Source organism: Pezoporus flaviventris, unplaced genomic scaffold, assembly GCF_033815535.1.
Source record: "Pezoporus flaviventris isolate CSIRO_AGI_PZ_B2104156 unplaced genomic scaffold, CSIRO_AGI_Pfla_v1 ptg000029l, whole genome shotgun sequence".
Classification (NCBI taxonomy): domain Eukaryota; kingdom Metazoa; phylum Chordata; class Aves; order Psittaciformes; family Psittacidae; genus Pezoporus; species Pezoporus flaviventris.
In genome coordinates, this window is record NW_026892577.1 from 13,315,132 (window position 1) to 13,332,183 (window position 17,052).

At 36.4% G+C, this 17,052-nt stretch overlaps 1 protein-coding gene across 12 annotated transcripts in view; it reads right to left on the reverse strand.

The window, feature by feature from the left end:
• Window positions 1-3,283: 3,283 nt before the first annotated feature.
• Window positions 3,284-17,052, reverse strand: part of CPEB3 (cytoplasmic polyadenylation element binding protein 3) — a 93,185-nt gene continuing 79,416 nt past the window's right edge. For all 12 annotated transcript variants that reach the window (XM_061459141.1, XM_061459142.1, XM_061459140.1 and 9 more), the window contains 4 exons: window positions 16,059-16,177; window positions 14,644-14,758; window positions 11,769-11,950; window positions 3,284-9,039 (listed from right to left, as the gene is read on the reverse strand). In XM_061459141.1, the coding sequence (XP_061315125.1) occupies window positions 8,812-9,039; window positions 11,769-11,950; window positions 14,644-14,758; window positions 16,059-16,177 (644 nt within the window). In that variant the 3' untranslated portion in view covers window positions 3,284-8,811. The remainder of the gene's footprint in view (window positions 9,040-11,768; window positions 11,951-14,643; window positions 14,759-16,058; window positions 16,178-17,052) is intronic.

A 17,052-nucleotide genomic window follows, 5' to 3' on the forward strand; every position in this document is an offset into this window, starting at 1 on the left:
TCCCTTATGAATGATTGCTTTAGGCAGAATACTCCCCTTTGTGCAACATTATCCTAACTAACATTCCAGTATTACTTTGGTGCTCTGTGGTAGGTTAAACCTTGAGGAAATGGCTCAAAAAAATGTTACTATTGCTTTTCATCCGTTCATAAACTGGTGACAATTGATGAAATTGGAGGAAAACCCAAACGACAGCATGCAATCTAGTCAGGAGTAAGAAAAGTAGAGGCAGAATGAGTAGCAGGATGTTTCTGGCATGTGTGTATGCTCTGATTTTGTGATGTGGGCTCTGACTACAATAATATGCACAAGGGACAGTCAGAGGGATTAGTTACATTATGAACGAGATTTTGCCCATCTATCTCTTAGAATTGCATGTATTTTTTATTTGATTCAAACTGTGCTGTGTAGTCTGACAATGAGATTAGAGATCTGTTTGTAACTTTGAAAGAAAACGTTGCAGGAAAGATGAGGTCATGAGTTGTATCTTTGCTGTAGTTTCTGTCAGTGTTTTGCAGAATTATTTTGCATATGAACTGTACCAACTCTCTCTTACAAACTTTTGTATTCAAGGAGCCTGTAGTACATGCTGAAGCTGGCAAGGAAGTCAAGAAGGTGTATCAGAGGGCACTATGTTCTTACATGTAATTGTATGAACTACTATTCTGATTATTTATCTTACTGGTGATACTTACGCTGTTGCAGAGACCAAAGTATGTGTCACAAAATAGTTAGAGTAGTTGCTGCAACAATGAAAAAGGTTTAGTCCTTGCTCCATAGTGCAGGAAATTTGGAAAAAGGAAATTGTAAAAATAAAAAAAAAACATCCTCAAGTGTTTTAACTACTCAGGCTATTGGATAGAGGAGAAATACACCTCTACACCTCTGATTCCTCTATGTGAAACCTGGCCCAACAAATATGTTTGCAAGTGCTTTCTGTGTTTAGGCTTGCAGGTGAAAAAAATTTGCAGGGAACTACCCAGAGAATCTTGGGTTAGCGAACAATTCAGAAGTGTTAAGACAAACAGTTTTGCATATTCCTGCTCACAAAACATAGGCCCAAGCAATGCTAAGCAGAAGCTCAAAGGGCATTTTAGGAAGTTGGTAGCAAATAAATATCACTCAGACACCTAAAAGTAGCAAATGGATGCCTGGGTTTACTGATTCAGCCCCAAGTGCCTACAGTGCCATAGTTGGCTTGGCCACACTGGGAAGTGCTACTGTGCCATGAGTGAGGCAGCAGGCGACATGCGTTCTGGCTTAACTAACTGTTGCCAAGGGTCTGCCATATGACTTTATACTTGCTGATAGTTCTATTTCTCCTTCCAAAACAGGAAAAGGGAGAAACTGGACTTTTATCATGTTTTCTTCTCAAATTACTCTAGGTACAGTTTGTTATCCCAAAGTAAACTTTGCGAAACCTTGCTTGCCACTGGGGAGAGAGAGAGAATTCATTTGAACAAGCGTAGTTTGTGTGTCTGGTGCATGGAACTTTGTCCTACATTTGTGATAGAACTGTGTGGCATAAGGGGTTTTTGCAAGTCACTAGTATTGTTTTTAGGAAAACAGATTAAATATGCTGCTTGTTTTAAACCTCATTCTCTTGTTGATTCCTAAGAGAGAATGAAGCATTTCTTCCCCTGTGCTCATGCCATTTAGCTTTTGCCAGACACAAGGAAAACAGACTGTGGCTTTTAAGAGCTAATCTTTGGCTTTTCTGCAGGTCTGTATGAGAGGTGACATGTTGTTTGTGTGCCTTGAGTACAAAACAGTTTAGCTTAGCAGCATAGAAGCCTAAATAGATTTAATACACAAGCTTCAGTAGTCATATAGGTAGGTATTTTCATTCATTTTAAGCCTAGCAAAAACTACACATACAAAGCAGAAGCAAAAGAGGTCATGCAGCTTTTTGTACTTAAGTGCATTGGTCTAAATTAAATTGGTGCAACCTTTTCTTTAATGCAAGCAATGGCTGAGTTAAATGCTGCTGTCAGCTGTAAAAGGCAAATTCTCAGTATCAGCATCCTACAAGTGGCATAGCTTACTTTATCCGTAATGTAGTAATGGAAGGATTTTGGATTAGCAGTTCCAGCTTCCTCGCACAATTGTTCTCTGGTACAGAGGATGTGGGTAAATCCGGACTGAACTTGTCCAGATGGACCTGAACCATTGTATGGCGAGAGGCTACAATAAGCAGTGTGACATTCATTAATGGAAGGTGTTTATAAGAAGTCCCTTCTCAAATTTAACTCTGAAGTAACCAGAAGCCTACAAGTTCTCATATAGAGATCCTTGTCTTGGAAAACCACTTATCCAGGAAGAACAGTCAGTGGACCATTCTCCTAAGAGTTACTGTTCTTCACTAGCAGTGGCATCAATCTTTCTTGCACAGGGTAATGTTAGGATAAAGTAGCATAACACAAGCCACAGGGCTCTTCTGCACACTAGGAAAGCATGCACACTACTTGGCACACAGCCTCATCAGCTTTTCATATTCTTTCCGAAGGGCATTTAATTTCTTCTAGCATAATACTGGGCAGTTCCTGTTTAAGTGAAACATGCACATTGAAGTCAGCCTGTAATTTCAAGTGCTGACAGTTCCAGCAGGGTCATTGAGCTGCATTTATGTAGCCACTGAAAGCAAGCAGCGATGTACAACATGCGCTGTTCCTGTGGTCTTCACTTGCCCTGACAGGGCAGAAGTCACATTTTTCAAGGAAGCATTCTGTAGAGTTCTGAACAGCTGTAACACTGAGCTTTGTCTCCTATTCTGAAACTAGGAACCATTAGAAACCAGTGCTGCAGTGCTTTTTTCTTTTTTAGCTGCTCAGTCTAATCTGTAGCCTGCAGCCATTGCTGAGCTGCTAATAAAAAAGTACAGCCTAAGTTAGACAGCAATTTTTCTTAAATTCAGAGAAAGTGATGTAACAGCTCCTTTTGTTCAAGGCACATGATGCTGCATTTGGTGGGGGAAACCACATTCTCAGAAATATTTCTACAGTATATATTTTTGTATTTGCCTTTGGCTTAGCATAATGAACTCTTCATTTTAGCATAATGAACGATTTGCATTTTAGAAAACTTAAGTGGCCCATATAGTTGTATTCTAAAATAACTAGAAAAGACAGGTAGTGTGCATGTAAGGTGTGCATTTGCTTAACCTAAATCTAGTGCAGACAGTTTTCCAGTAGGAGATATGGGGGGGGGGGTTGTAGTTTGTTTACATTCCCGTAAGGCATATCCCAAGATTTCCTTAGCATGTGCAAAGGATGACAAATATCAGTACTTCATACAACTATATTTAATAAGTTATTACAGAAAAAAATAAAGTCCAAACTACAAAGTTTAAGCAGTTGTAAGCAATAGCAGCATTGAGCTCCATGTTTAGTCACAGTACTGCAGTTCCATACAAGCATTAGTCCAAGCCAAAAAGGAAGAAGCCTTGTTAGAGTTACTAGCAAAAACAATCTAAGAGAACATGTAATAAAAGATACAGTACATTTAAAATTAGTTGAAAAACAAATACAGATATCTTAGCTGTGAATGCTCTAAAAGTTATGTCCATTATTTTGACAGTAAAATTACAAATATCTAATACTTTATACCCCAACAGAACTATGTCCAGGAAAAAAAGAAAATAAAACAAACAAAAAAAAAGCCCAAATTACCTCCTGTTAGCACCCTGGTTTTCTACTTACTGCTAAACGTTTGCTCCTGAAAATTTAAGTGTGCCAGAATTGTGTGACCAATGTGATTTCTGACCAGCTACCCATTTGGGGTATAGAGTAGTCACTAACATGAATATAAAATACTCTGTGGTATGATAGAACACTATAGCAGCAGAGATGAAGAAGTTTGTCTGGTTTAAAAAAAGAAAGGAAGGCAGGAAAAGAAAAAGGGGTTAGCTGACATCATACAAACTAGCATAAAAGCAACTACGTACAAGCCAGGTTAAACAAAAGAGACATTTCTACAAATCCGTGACTAATCTTTCACTCATACCTTGCAAGTAGAGATGTCACAATACTGAAATAGTAACATGGGAGCTTTTCCCACTTAAGCGCCTTTTTTTTTTCTTTTTTTCTTTTTTTTTTTTTTTTTAACTACTCTAACAGATAGTGAAATCAGCAAAGTTATTTGCTAACTGCAGAGTTGCAATACAATTTGTTTTAGCCCATGCCTTGCTAGCAGGCTATAAAATACAAGCATGTAGGCAGAAATATAAGCATAAACTTTGTACCACTTAGCAGGAATTTTTTATTCCCTTTTCATTCCTTAATCTCCTTTGTTTGCAATTTGTGTACATTCCAACCAGTAGTACCTAATTTGAGTCTAAATTTTACTTCACTATTTGATCTAGTCTATACATTACTTACAGAACTGAACACACAGAGGATACACAATAGACCAACTCTGGACACATTTCCGCAAGTTACAGATGAGCCACTCTAACACTCTAGCATATGTTGGTCTAAAAGGTCATCGATAACTTGTCCAAGTAATTGTTTTGTCTAGAGAAAGTCATTGTATGCCCTGTTTACGCAACACCAGTTTTAGTCTGGATTGTTCAAGGTGCCAGAACAGAGAGTTGCTGGCTTCAGGAAGGGGTTTCTGCTGGCTGCATAGGGAAACAAAGGTGATGTAAATGGAAGTGAAGTGAAAGGTGTTTCCATACTGGCATACTTGGTGTTGCCAGCACAAAAGAAAAATAAAGGACGAAGACACAAGAGAGGCAGAGAAGAACGGAGAAAGACAAAGAAGCTGAACAGATGTTCAGAAGTGGTGGCAATATGGGTTACTGCATTGCTACCAGGGAATGGCCATACTGTATTTTGCATTGAGTGGGCAGCTACCGACACGATGTGGTAACTTCCTTACAAAATGATGTGGGTACCTACAGCCTGCTCCATGCTGCCACCGATAAACATATGCAGGAACGAAGTTGTGCAGGAAAGGGTCAATTCAATAAATAACATGGTGGCAAAATACAATGAAGAATATATATTTTAGGAGGTTCAATCTAAGACTATTGAAAAGAGAGTCTATCAAGTTCATGACAAGAAAAGAAATGGAGCATTATGCTGAATGGGCAGGGTCAAAACCCCGTTGTTTCAATAGATTTAGTTCCTTATAACGGCAATAGTATTTCATCAACACTGGTGGTGTATAAATCTAGACAGCGAACTGGTACTGTGACATCCCTATTATCTCCTTAAATCATTTTGATAAAGGAAAAGGCTTTTCAAAATATCACGTTTTTTTCTGCTTCATTCTGTCATTTTATTGCCCAATTCTTTGTTACAATTTTCCAATCACTTTACATAACCAACCATTTTCATCATTGCCACACTATTGTAAACCACATCAGCAAGTTAATACATAAAGCTTTGCATTTCAAAAAACTAGACACTTTAGTAACAATATTACAAAGATTTTAGCTTCAAAAATAACTGAAAATGAAAAAAATAAACTTTTAAAGAATTAGCATCATAAAATTAATTTATTCCAAGTAAAAATACAAAATAATATTAATGACATTGACCAGATATGAAAGTCTCTCCCAGAAACAACTATATTAATGGTTGAGAAAGCACTCCTTAAAGAAAATACGAAATAAAAATGAAAAATATGTAAATATGTTTAATTTTTTTCTTAGCAAAAAATCTTTCTAAAAATAACAATGAAAATTTGTCTCAGTACAAAGGCTACATTACTATTGAAAAAATACCAGCATGAAGAAAAGGTACATATTTGACAGTAGAAAAATGATTTTAGTGAATCACAATGTCTAAAGTCTGCAATGAAAATAAATCTGCAATAAAGATTTATGCCATTTTTCTTTTCATTTTTCTTTTTTTTTTATACAAACAGTACAAACAGTATTGCACATAACAACAAATAGTCGAGGTTAGGTTAGCCTTCAAAAAAATCGACTAGTTCAAGTCTCACATCAGAAAAGGCCACAATAGGACCTGTTGTACCCAGGGGCTTCTTAGTCAAGTTGCAGTTCAGAACTCCATATTTTAAAAAATAACTTTTTTTTGAAGGACCCTCTTTTAATATAACATATTAACAACTTGGGGGCACATTCATTTACAAAAGAAAAGGGAGCATGTCATAATTTAATAAACTAAAAAAAGTTCTCTTTAAAAAAATACAAACAGAAGAACTCTCACAATTCTGGTCAGTCGTGCATAATCACACTTGATTATAAATATACAAATTAAGGGAAAATAGTTTTTCACCTTCTATTCACAACTTTCAGCACCAAATGGAGTTTGTGTTTACACCTGTTCTTTATGATGATTTTGTTTAGATTTAATCCAACATTATGGTATATTCTACATTTTCCAGCTTCTCTCTCTCTCTCTTTCTCTCTGGGGGTATTTTTCTACATGAAAGAGGGGAATTTCTTCAAAAAGGTTTAGTTCTTTCACATAATTAGGTAGATTTCTGTAGGTTAGCTATGATCTTTAATATTACAGTTATAAAGCTCTAACTTCTTCATTTTCAAAAAAACTCAAATAAGCATGAAAAAAATAAAGTTACCCATCTGTTAAATCATTTTTCTTGCAGAATTAAATTAATATATATTTTTCTGAATAAACTTACTTAGAAAATATCATTTTCTTTCCTATATTTCAAAATTGAGGTATTGCAAAAGATCATGTCAGTCAGAAAGCATGCCTTTTTCTTTAAAAAAAAAAATCATCAGCCGACTGTTGAAAACTGTCTAGATACAAAAAGTAGTGCATAACAAAATGTCTTGTACAGATGAAAAAAAAAACAACAGAAAAGACACCTGGGCTGGGAAAAGCAATATCACAAAACCGCCCAGAAGTAACTTCAAAAGGGATAATTATAATAAGCATTTTAAACCAGTAAAAAACTATTTTTTCTTTTTTTTTCCTTTTTTTTTTCCAAAAACAGAAAAAATCCTTTCAAAGCCAATACTCGCAACTAAACATTGGGAAAAACAAATTACTGAATTAGACACAAACAAGGACATCACAACAAACAAAACCCAGAACATATAAATCTACTATGCGGTGTCATATCCAGTCAGATTGTCCCCAGAACTGCAAAACCAAAGGAGGAAAAAGAAAGTAATAGTGTACACATTCTCACAATCATTAGTATATACCAAGTGTGTTTGTAGTTTTATGCTATCTGCAGCCCCATAGTTCATGCTAAAAAAATGTCCACTGTGTTAGCAGGTCTTAATTGTGTTCAAGCTTCACAGGATACATCCAGGGATTAGAGAGAGAACGCCACATCCACAGAGCAGACATCTCGTGTTACTTTTATATGCAGACATTTCTTTAGCACCACTTTGTTTCCTAACTTTCTTAAATGTGCCTAGTTTATTAGTTTGACAGACTATATAATCGGTAGTGTATGTACGCTAGCATGAGCTCTTTGGTTTTCTGGACAAGGTCTGCAGCTACGTAAATGATGCAAGCATTAGGACAGAGATTGTAACTAAGAGCTCATTTCTGTTTATGTACCTGTTATGAACTGTCAAAAACATGTTAATGTTGGATACAGAGGCTTTAACAGTTAAGTTTGATCACAGTACTAGACATAATCACTTTACTATATAAAATAAATTGCACGATATATAACAGAGCACCGCAAAGTACTTCATCTACCATCCACAAATTTGTTTTAAGAATATCCTACAGCTAGTTTTATATTGGTTGTAATATAGGTCATTCTGTAATGGGCTGATCCTAATTTCAGAAGCATTACATTTACTGAGGCATGCCTTCCTCCAGTCAGTAATCAATTCGTTTTGTTACTGAGCATTTTGTAGCCTACGTAAATTCATAATTTGTGCATTGTGGGCAAGTTTTACGTTAGACATATATAAAATTTATTGCATGCAGCAACCTGATTAAGTAAACATGCAGTCAAAAAATATTGACCTTCCTTGGAAGCTTTTCTGTATGCTATACTGATCTCCTTTCAGCAGCCATCACTATTTTAATCACATATTCATTTTTTAATTGATACCCTATAGCCTGAATAGAGTATTATGGTATTAGTAATACCATTTTAATAGCAGCAAAAGCTATTGCAGCATACATTTACATAACACTAAAAGACCTAACAAAAAAAAAAAACCAAAACAAAACCAAAACAAAAAACCCCCAACAAAACAAAAACAAACAAACAAAAAACCCTCAGCAAAACAAAAGAAAAAAGTCTGATCCAGCTTATGAGGTATCATCCTTACAAGTCAAAATGGAGAGCAACTAAAGGCTTATTTTCTTTAAGGGTTATTACTATTCTAAATGACCCAAACTAATGATTGCTGAATATCTGTTTAAGTTTTTGCTACATCTGCCACCTACTTGTGAATATTAACTTTGGTAAGTCATCTGCTAGGGGCAAGTCTAAATTTCTGAAAATAAGTGCATGCTCCAGTTTAAAAATAAAAATAATTATAATAAAAAAAAATCTTCATCATATACACATCAGCCCAGTGAAGGCTGATGAGAATGGCAGTCTACGTAATGTCACTAGTGACAAGTCTTGTGTAGGAAATTAAGGTACCAAGCAGATGTTTGTGTGAATCAAAGTGCAAAATCAGTACAGTTACACTCTGCCGGTTTGTATTATACTGGACACTGAGTTCAGTAATGTGACTGTAAATAATAATAATAGTAATAGTAATAAAAAGACCCATATCTTCATTAAAGTCGCGGACGAATGCACAGATTTCCAGAACACTAAGCCCTGAGGCAGCGCTCTCTTTTCACACAATTTTATCTACTCCAGTACTTGTTGCTGGGGGAGGCCTGGGGTTCAGCTCCAGCGGAACGGGACATGGCGGGGCCGGTCACCTCCCTCCTTTACCAGTGGTTTGTGGAACTCACGCCCAGCACGAGAGTGTATGCTTGCCCAGCAGTATTCACAGTAATACTGCAAACAGGTAACGTTGGCACAAAAGAACGGAGCAAATTTTCCACCACAGCGAGTGCCCTGGCATTCATCACACATCTGATCATCCAGCACGTATGGCTTCACTTCCACCTGCACCAGGAAGAAGAAGAGCTGTCAGAAGATTACAGAGTTTTGCCAAGCATGAAAAGAAGGAATGGTATTTTAATTCATTTGACTTTTTTGACATCAGTTGAAGGTTTTCAGCTGATGCTGGATTAACCCAAAGACTTTGGTTGTTAAATTTTCATACCACTTTACTTGTATGAAAACCTCAAGAAAGAAGGATGTGTTTTGGTAACCATTCAACATTTCTTGGAAAATTTAGGTATGCGAAAGTACTGAGATGGAAGTACAGTAAAAACAGCATCTCTAAAGATTTTGCTGCTGTCTAAGAAACCTCGAGGAATGTGAATACAGTTGTTACGGGGGCAGGGTGTGAGAGAGAAAATTTAAGAGAGAAAAATGATAAAGAACAAAATGACACTTATAAAGTTCAGCTGTCTGGTGAGTTTCAGAGGCTTTTTCCAGAGAGTGTTTAGGTGGCTTTTTCCTCCCTTTTTTTTCCTTCTTATGAACTGCACAATCTGGGACAAGACTAATAAATGAAGATTCAATTTAAACAAGGTTAAATGTACTTGTATTAAATACGCTGCCTTATGCTAACAAAAATCCACCTGTGGCATTGCCACCGATTATAAATAGACTGGAGAGCTGCTGACTTTTGTCCTACACTCAGTTGTAAACATCTTAGGACTGGAATTTTTCTTGTTTTTAAAGTGCTTGTGCCAAATCCAGAAGTAGTCTGATACTTGACTCGGCATTTGAAATAGTACTATTACAGAACTTGACAACATATGAGTTCTCTGCTATGTGCCTGCTCCTAAGAATCAAGCCTACACATACAAATTGAGCATTTATTCATTCTGGGGAAATCATTGGTTTATGCATGTGTAATTCTTATGCTATTAAGGAAAAACAGAATATTAAGTTGAAAAACAAGAAACATATTATACAAAAAAGGTTTATGCTGAATTTTACTTCATCATATCCTGACCACATTTCAGTAAATGTAACTCATTTGAAGTAAAGCTTATAGAGGGAATTCTATTTCTTGCCTGTGGAACAGCTAGAATCACTACTTCATTTTATATGTTACTTTACGTTATTTTATTTTAATTTTTGTTAAATTACACTATACCACTATTGCTGCTTGGAGCAAGTCTGAGTAATTGCCATTTTGCATATCAGATGCCATACCACTAAAATTAGAAGCATCACATAAAGTAAGACGGCACTGTCTCAAATGAAATTGGAAGAAAGCAGGTCCAACGTCCAGCACATCTCTGGATCTCCACCTACTCACATTTCCAAAGCATGAATTGTGAAGGTCTGAAATAGATTCTCTTTCTCACACTTTTTCTTGTTTTGGTTACTAGTGACACGATTTTAAGAAAGTATGCTGTACAGCTCAGGGTTTTCGATCTATTGGATTTAAAAATTAATATTTAAGGACTGATTAAGGGATTTCATGCTTCTTCAAACTCACAGATAAGCCTGTTTTCAATATAGATAAAAAGATAATGAAACAAATTATCAATCAGTAACTGGGAAAAGTACTGATGGATGGAAAAAACCTACCAGCTAGCATCATTTGTGGCTCTACCCCTAAAGCTTAGAAAAAGCCCTAAGTTTTTAAGCATGGCTGATATATAAATCTCAAAGGGTTCAACACCGTGATTAAGATTCCAAAATTAATCTTCTTAGTCTCTCTGTAAATTTTTTTTCAGAATCTAAAAGACGAGAAATACTTCAAAACAGCCTTGTCTTAGTTACAGTCATGATGTAGAGTAGCACCATGGAAAACAGTTTGAGGACTTAAAAGTCATGATTTTTAAAGAGAAAGTAAAAATAGCTCAGACTTTACAGCTGTGTGATTTTATCTGTACACTGCACATAACAGACACAGCCAATACCTGCCAATATTATTTTTAAGAGTTTTCTATCAGATTAAGCAGAAAACAAGCCACCTCTGTTGTAAAAATCCATAGCAGCAGTGCATGCTGTGTGTTCTTTGAATAATTCTAAATGCCGAGTCCCCCAAATCATAGGTGTTTTCTGTACAAGTAATTGAAAGATGAAGAAAGAAGGTCTAATGGAAAAAGTATCTTGGAAATTAAGGAGTGTTTTCTTCTAATGTCTTCAATTCGGATTTCAGTAAATTTCACTTGGTACTTGAAAAGCCCTTTAGAAACCAGGATTTCACACTGAACAATCCCTTCTTATTTCCTCCCCTTTTACCTATTAAGCATCTCTTGGCATTTGGGTTTGGTTAAATAATTCTCAAGACTTTTGAGGTCAGCATTACCTATTCTATGTATGATAAAGCTGTGATTTAGGCACCTCGAGTGTAGATGTACATTGTTGAGAAAAATGTTGCCTAATAACAGCAGAAGTGCCAGAAGCTATGTAAGTAGCCACTAAGTAAAAGCTGTTGATGTACAGTCAGCAAACATCCAAAGGAGGAGGAGAAAAAGCTGGGAAATTCTATGGCATTTCACCTTCAGAATTCAAAACAAAATGAGAATAAATGAGCTTACAACCAAATATTTTCCGGTTTTAGGGCTCAACGTTACTTCAGATGTTTAAGGTGCATTTTTTCACTCTGCTTTAGCTGCTTAAATAAGCTTCTAAGTAATTAGCAAATGTCATCTGAAGAACAGAGATCAGTGTTCTCCAACACAATATTAATGTAAAGATGTTTTTCATTTCTGTACAGTTTTGTGAGTAACAACCGTTCTGTTCCATGCTAGTTTACTTACCCGTTTATCAATGTCATTATGTTGGAGCTGGACAAAGCGAGCGCTGATAGCAGCAATATAGCTCTGCTGATTGGAGAAAGCCACTCTGCCAGCACCTTTTGGATACTTCAGCTCTGGGTCTGTATCAATGCCAGCATAGCAGACACCTCCATATAAACGGTCCATGATCATTGCCAATTCAACTGCAAGAAGTCAAGTGTTAAATAGTATAGATTTTAACATAAATAATAGTATTGCATTTGCTTTGTTGCATAAAAAAAAACCAAACAAACACTGTTTGCCTTAGCTACTTGTCTTCCAAAATGTAAAACAGTACATCCAAACCCTGGTTCTAACAGAATGAACCAATCCTACACAAGCTACAGTAAAATATAAAAGCAAAAAGCAGAATCTGTAAAAAGAAACTTGGTATGACTGAAGTGTGGGGAAAAAATGCAGAGTTACATTGTTAAAGTAAGTATCAGGTCAACTGTTTTAGAATTTATCATACTGTAAATTAAAACTCTGGTATCTGAGATTAGATATTCAGGATGTCCCCAAGCTTCAGCCAGGCTTGTTAATGCTAGTTTACATATAAGATCACTTAAAGATATTCCTCTATTTAGAACCTGGTACACTGCCCTAGCTACTAAGATTGAAAAGACATTAGGGAAGTGTTTTACATTTGCAACAAAAAGCAAGCCTACATTTTAGGTGCAACTTAGTGTTTTTTAGAACATTAATTTGATGGTGGATCTTTTAAAAGGGTTTGGTGCTTTTTCTGACACTTAAGAATAACTCCAAAGAAGTTATAATTCAGAAAATAAGACAGGCTGAATGCATGGCCGAGAGAACATACAGGAGGAAAGTTAAGGGAAAAAAAATGAAGGAAGTGGAGAAGAGGCAGGTAAACTATGCCAAGATGTGTGATCACCATACCAAGTTCTCTATAAAATTTGACAGGCAAACAAATTTGACAGATGGATGAGGGACGGACCCTCACAAAGCAAAGACCTGGCTGGGACCTGTACAGGCTCTGCCAAGTCAGCCTTATGCCAGTGTGTGAAAACATTCAGTAGCAAGTAAAAATTGAGCTATCTGAGATAAAATGAAAAGGATATACTAAAAATTTAAATCCCTGCAGTTCTCACAGAATTCTCACTAGTTCACTATATATAGAATAGAGACAATTTTTAAATAGAGTATGTATGTGTGTTTGTATAAATGTGTGTGTCACATTAAGGGAAGAACATATGCTCATTTGTCCATTTGCAACAAGCAAACAAATGTCTAACTCATCCTACCAAACTAGGTAATATTCTTGCTCTAACCAGGAAGGGAAAACTATCAGCATAATGTAGTGACTAGTAGATTCTTCTACTTTCTAATGAATTGAAGTCATACTTTAGGTAGCGATCTCAAAAAGTGACAGGAATAAATATCAGGAACATTTAAACACCTGGTAGTTCCGGTAAGTCACTCTTGCCAATAGACGAAGACTGTACATGATTCCAGGGCAAGGAAACCATGTAGTGTTCAGACATCTTAGGAAAAACTTGTGTGTCAGGTCTTTAAAGTTGCAAACAAGAAAAGCTGGAAACCATTTGTCTGATTTGGAGAACTAAAGACATCATTTATCAAATATGATGCATTTCAAATGTAATCTATGATGGGCCAAATGAAATACAGTTTTATAAAGACTATAATTAGAAATGAACTAATGTTTAATTGCTACTATTTACATAATTACTGTCTTATAATTATGCCTTATTTTAACATGGTGAAGAAAGTGGAGGCTGCCAAGAAACCTGGGCTGGGAGAAATCTTACTGACAGCAGTGGCTGGGGGACCCTGTGCACAGCTTTCCAAAAGGATCTGAATTAGGAGAAACATCAAGTGAGGAGCTGAAGTCCTAGTGGGGTGAAAAGTGGCTACCAAAGGAAAGAGAGCTACTGGCAAATCCAATCCAGAAGTCTTTCTTCCAGACAATGACTGAGGGGCCTTGTCTACTACAGCCCTGAAAAGATAGGATTAGATTTGAGAGGATGAAAAAGAGAAACCATGCGGCTGACTTGGAGTGAGGATGGAGAGGTACTACTAACAACTGTCGGCTGCTAAAGGATGGAGCTAGGAGATATGTTTCAACTTGCTCCATGATCTTGTCATTGGCTCACCAAGAATATAAAGGTTAGGAAGAAAGAGTGTTGGGAGCGGTACTGAAAAGGGGACTTCAAAACAAACTGGGGGCTGCCAGGACATCTGGACTGGGATAAATCTTTCCTCTGGCCAAAAGCTAACGGGTCTTGTCTCTGGCTCTGCAAAAGCAGAGTGAATAAAAAAACCTTAAGGGTGAAGAAAAAAAGATACAGAAAAAGAACTACATCTGGAGTGGGTCTGGAAAGTGGTCTTCAGAAGAGCGGGGCCACCAAGAGGCAGGGGCTGGGAGAAATTTTTCTCTGGAGAGTGGCTGAGAGGCCTTACTTGTAGCTCCAAGGGAAAATTAGGCTTAGGGTTGAATAAAAGGGAAAGAGAAATCATAGAACTGCCACTGAAATTGGACTGGAATGGGGCTAGGAGAAGTTTGTCTTGTATTCAAACAAAAGGGGGACTTGTCTGCATCTCAGCAAATCAATCAGATTTAGGATTAAGATGGTATATGTTACAAAACCACAGCCAAGTTCTCGGCTATTATGCAAACTCAGGAAACTGTATCTACTGGAAATCCTAATTAGTAACCTATCTTAAAGATAAAAATTGTTCACAGCTTGTATTTTGTAGACAGGAGACTTAGCAAATGATAAATATTTGGAAGAAACATACAGCATGTACCTTTTCTCATCTTTTCTGCTTAGCCTGGAACTCCCTGCTACATGCCCTATGTTTTCCTTCTACTCACCAGCTCGGAGGGGCCGTGGAACTCCTCCAACAAAGATAGTTTTTCTTGGATCCAAAGGCTGAGACCCATCCATCACAAAGTCACTGTCACTTAGGTTCCAAGGTCGAATTTGCACCTGTATTAAGGACTGGTTTTAGTAGAGGAATTTGGCAACTCCATTAAAATGAAAAAAACAACTGCCAAATCTTTCTATGGTTAAAGACAGAATTTTAAATTAGCAAAAGCAGTAAATCAGTGGTATAGGCACCAAATTAAATTTGAGAACATAGCATATCTGACGTGTTTGAAACAAAGTGACAATTCATTTATCACCTCTAGAGGCCAGACTTGAGTTAAATCTCATCACTACAAACTCCTACCTCATTAATTCCCTGCCCTTGATCGCCATTATAATAAGAGATCTGTGAAAGGACTTTCAGAACATTTTACTGTGTATGTGTAATTGCAGTTTGGGCTTCCGGCTTTCCTGACATCACATACAGTGATCCACAAATTTTAAAGTACTGACAGAAGTGGAGATAAAATTAATTTCTGTGCTTGGATACAAAAGGAGTTCTTATAATGTGTGAATGCTCACTTCTGTTAAGCAGCAACACAGTTGATAAGAAATGTTTAGATTACAGAGAAAAAATACGTTCGTAAGTTATTGAGATAAAGCTGTTCATCCATCCATTTTTTGATCCTAGAAATCATATAAGCATGCTCACTGTGCTATAATATTGGGTTGTTCATTTATCTGAACTAGCTTTGTAATAGTGTTTTTAAAAGGCAGCATTTTCTTATCTAATCATATTTCTCTGTAGTTTTCATCTAATCTGATGTATTCATAGCCACAAAAAAGACCAGCATTAAAGAGTGTTAGAGATGGTAATCTAGTGTTTCTACTGTTCCCATGTCTTCTATTCTGCTATAGCTGTCTGCATTACTTGTTTCTATGCTGCAGTTTATCTAAGGTAAATGAGACCTAAATTATAATTTGATTAGCTATTGCATGCAGCAAAAATACTAATTAAGAAAACTAAAGATGTACAGGGGTATTTGAAGCTAGCTGGATTTTAACTGGGGGAGCAGGGGAGTTCCTTAGTTTCACTGCATAAGGCTTTCTTTTCTTTCAAATAATATAGAGGAAAAAATGATAATCCAATTGTTTTACAGCTAATATTTTAAAAGGATGCATGTTCCTGTGAGATACCAGAAGTATCAAATATAAATGTTAATTGAATATGACATTTCTCAGAGAGTAGCAAATGTTAAAACCATGTTATGCTGATGTAGAAAGTCCAATGAATGTAACAGCAAGGACAGCAACAGGAAATGGACAAGTCAATTAACTGTAAGTATTTCTTTATTAACTGAGAAGACTAACAGCAAATGGGTTAGCAAGCAGCGTAAGTGCCATGGCATGAGCTACTTACGGGTTTATCCTTGATTGTGGGACTTGACACACACAGGTAAAGTTTCCCATCTTCTTCCAGGCAGGCATCTATCAGAGCTTGTACAGAGCTTTCTTCCTGGAACAGCAGAAAGGCATAACCTTGGAAAGGATAAAGGCACAAGAAAGAAAATAATTTAGCAAGCTTTTTTTTAAATAAAGAAAACCCCAAGAACTGAATAAGATACACAAATTACAAATGACTGGTAAGGCTGTTAGTTTGTTTTCATAAATTAAATGCAGTGAGTACCCACATACAGTATTGATTTCAGAATGGAGCCAAAAATGTTTGCAGCATTAAAGTGTGTTTATTTAATTAATTAAGGATTTTGAGCAGTGAGAATATAGGCTAGTGAATAAAGGGTTCTTATTATCCAGGAACTGCATCTGAGCTGCTTATCAGCAGTATCTGCTAGTATCAGTGATTATCATCTTACAATGGAGGCACCAAGTTTCTGGTCATTCTATACAATGAATAAATATTAAAAGAAAGTGGACAGGTAAACAGAAAAATAAACTTCTATGCTTACATACTTAATTATGAAAAAAATGTTTACCTAAAACAGTAAGCATGAGCAAAAAACAATGGCATGCATTGCGTTTTATTATGTGCTTTTTATTTAAAAATAAATAGCAACGTGCTGTTGCTATTTCTATTTAAATAAAGCAGTTCAAAAGGAAGAAAGTCCAGTAAAAATTACCCTTAGTGACTCAGAATTTTAGGACTTTAAATTAGTAAGATTGTATGTGGCATTCAGTGTTCTTTTGAATGCAGCTGGCAAAAAAGCTTGCTTCACTTTTACTTAATGTTGTTAAGTTTGAATGAAGATTTGACCCAAGCAGTCCATGCTTTTGCTACCTCAGAAATGAAACTAATACAGCACACTCTATATACTAAGCAGAGCCATCTAAAGACTGGCTGCTAGACTTGGATACAGCTGCAGAGTTAAGAGGGCTTTCTGTTGAGCATGCATTGA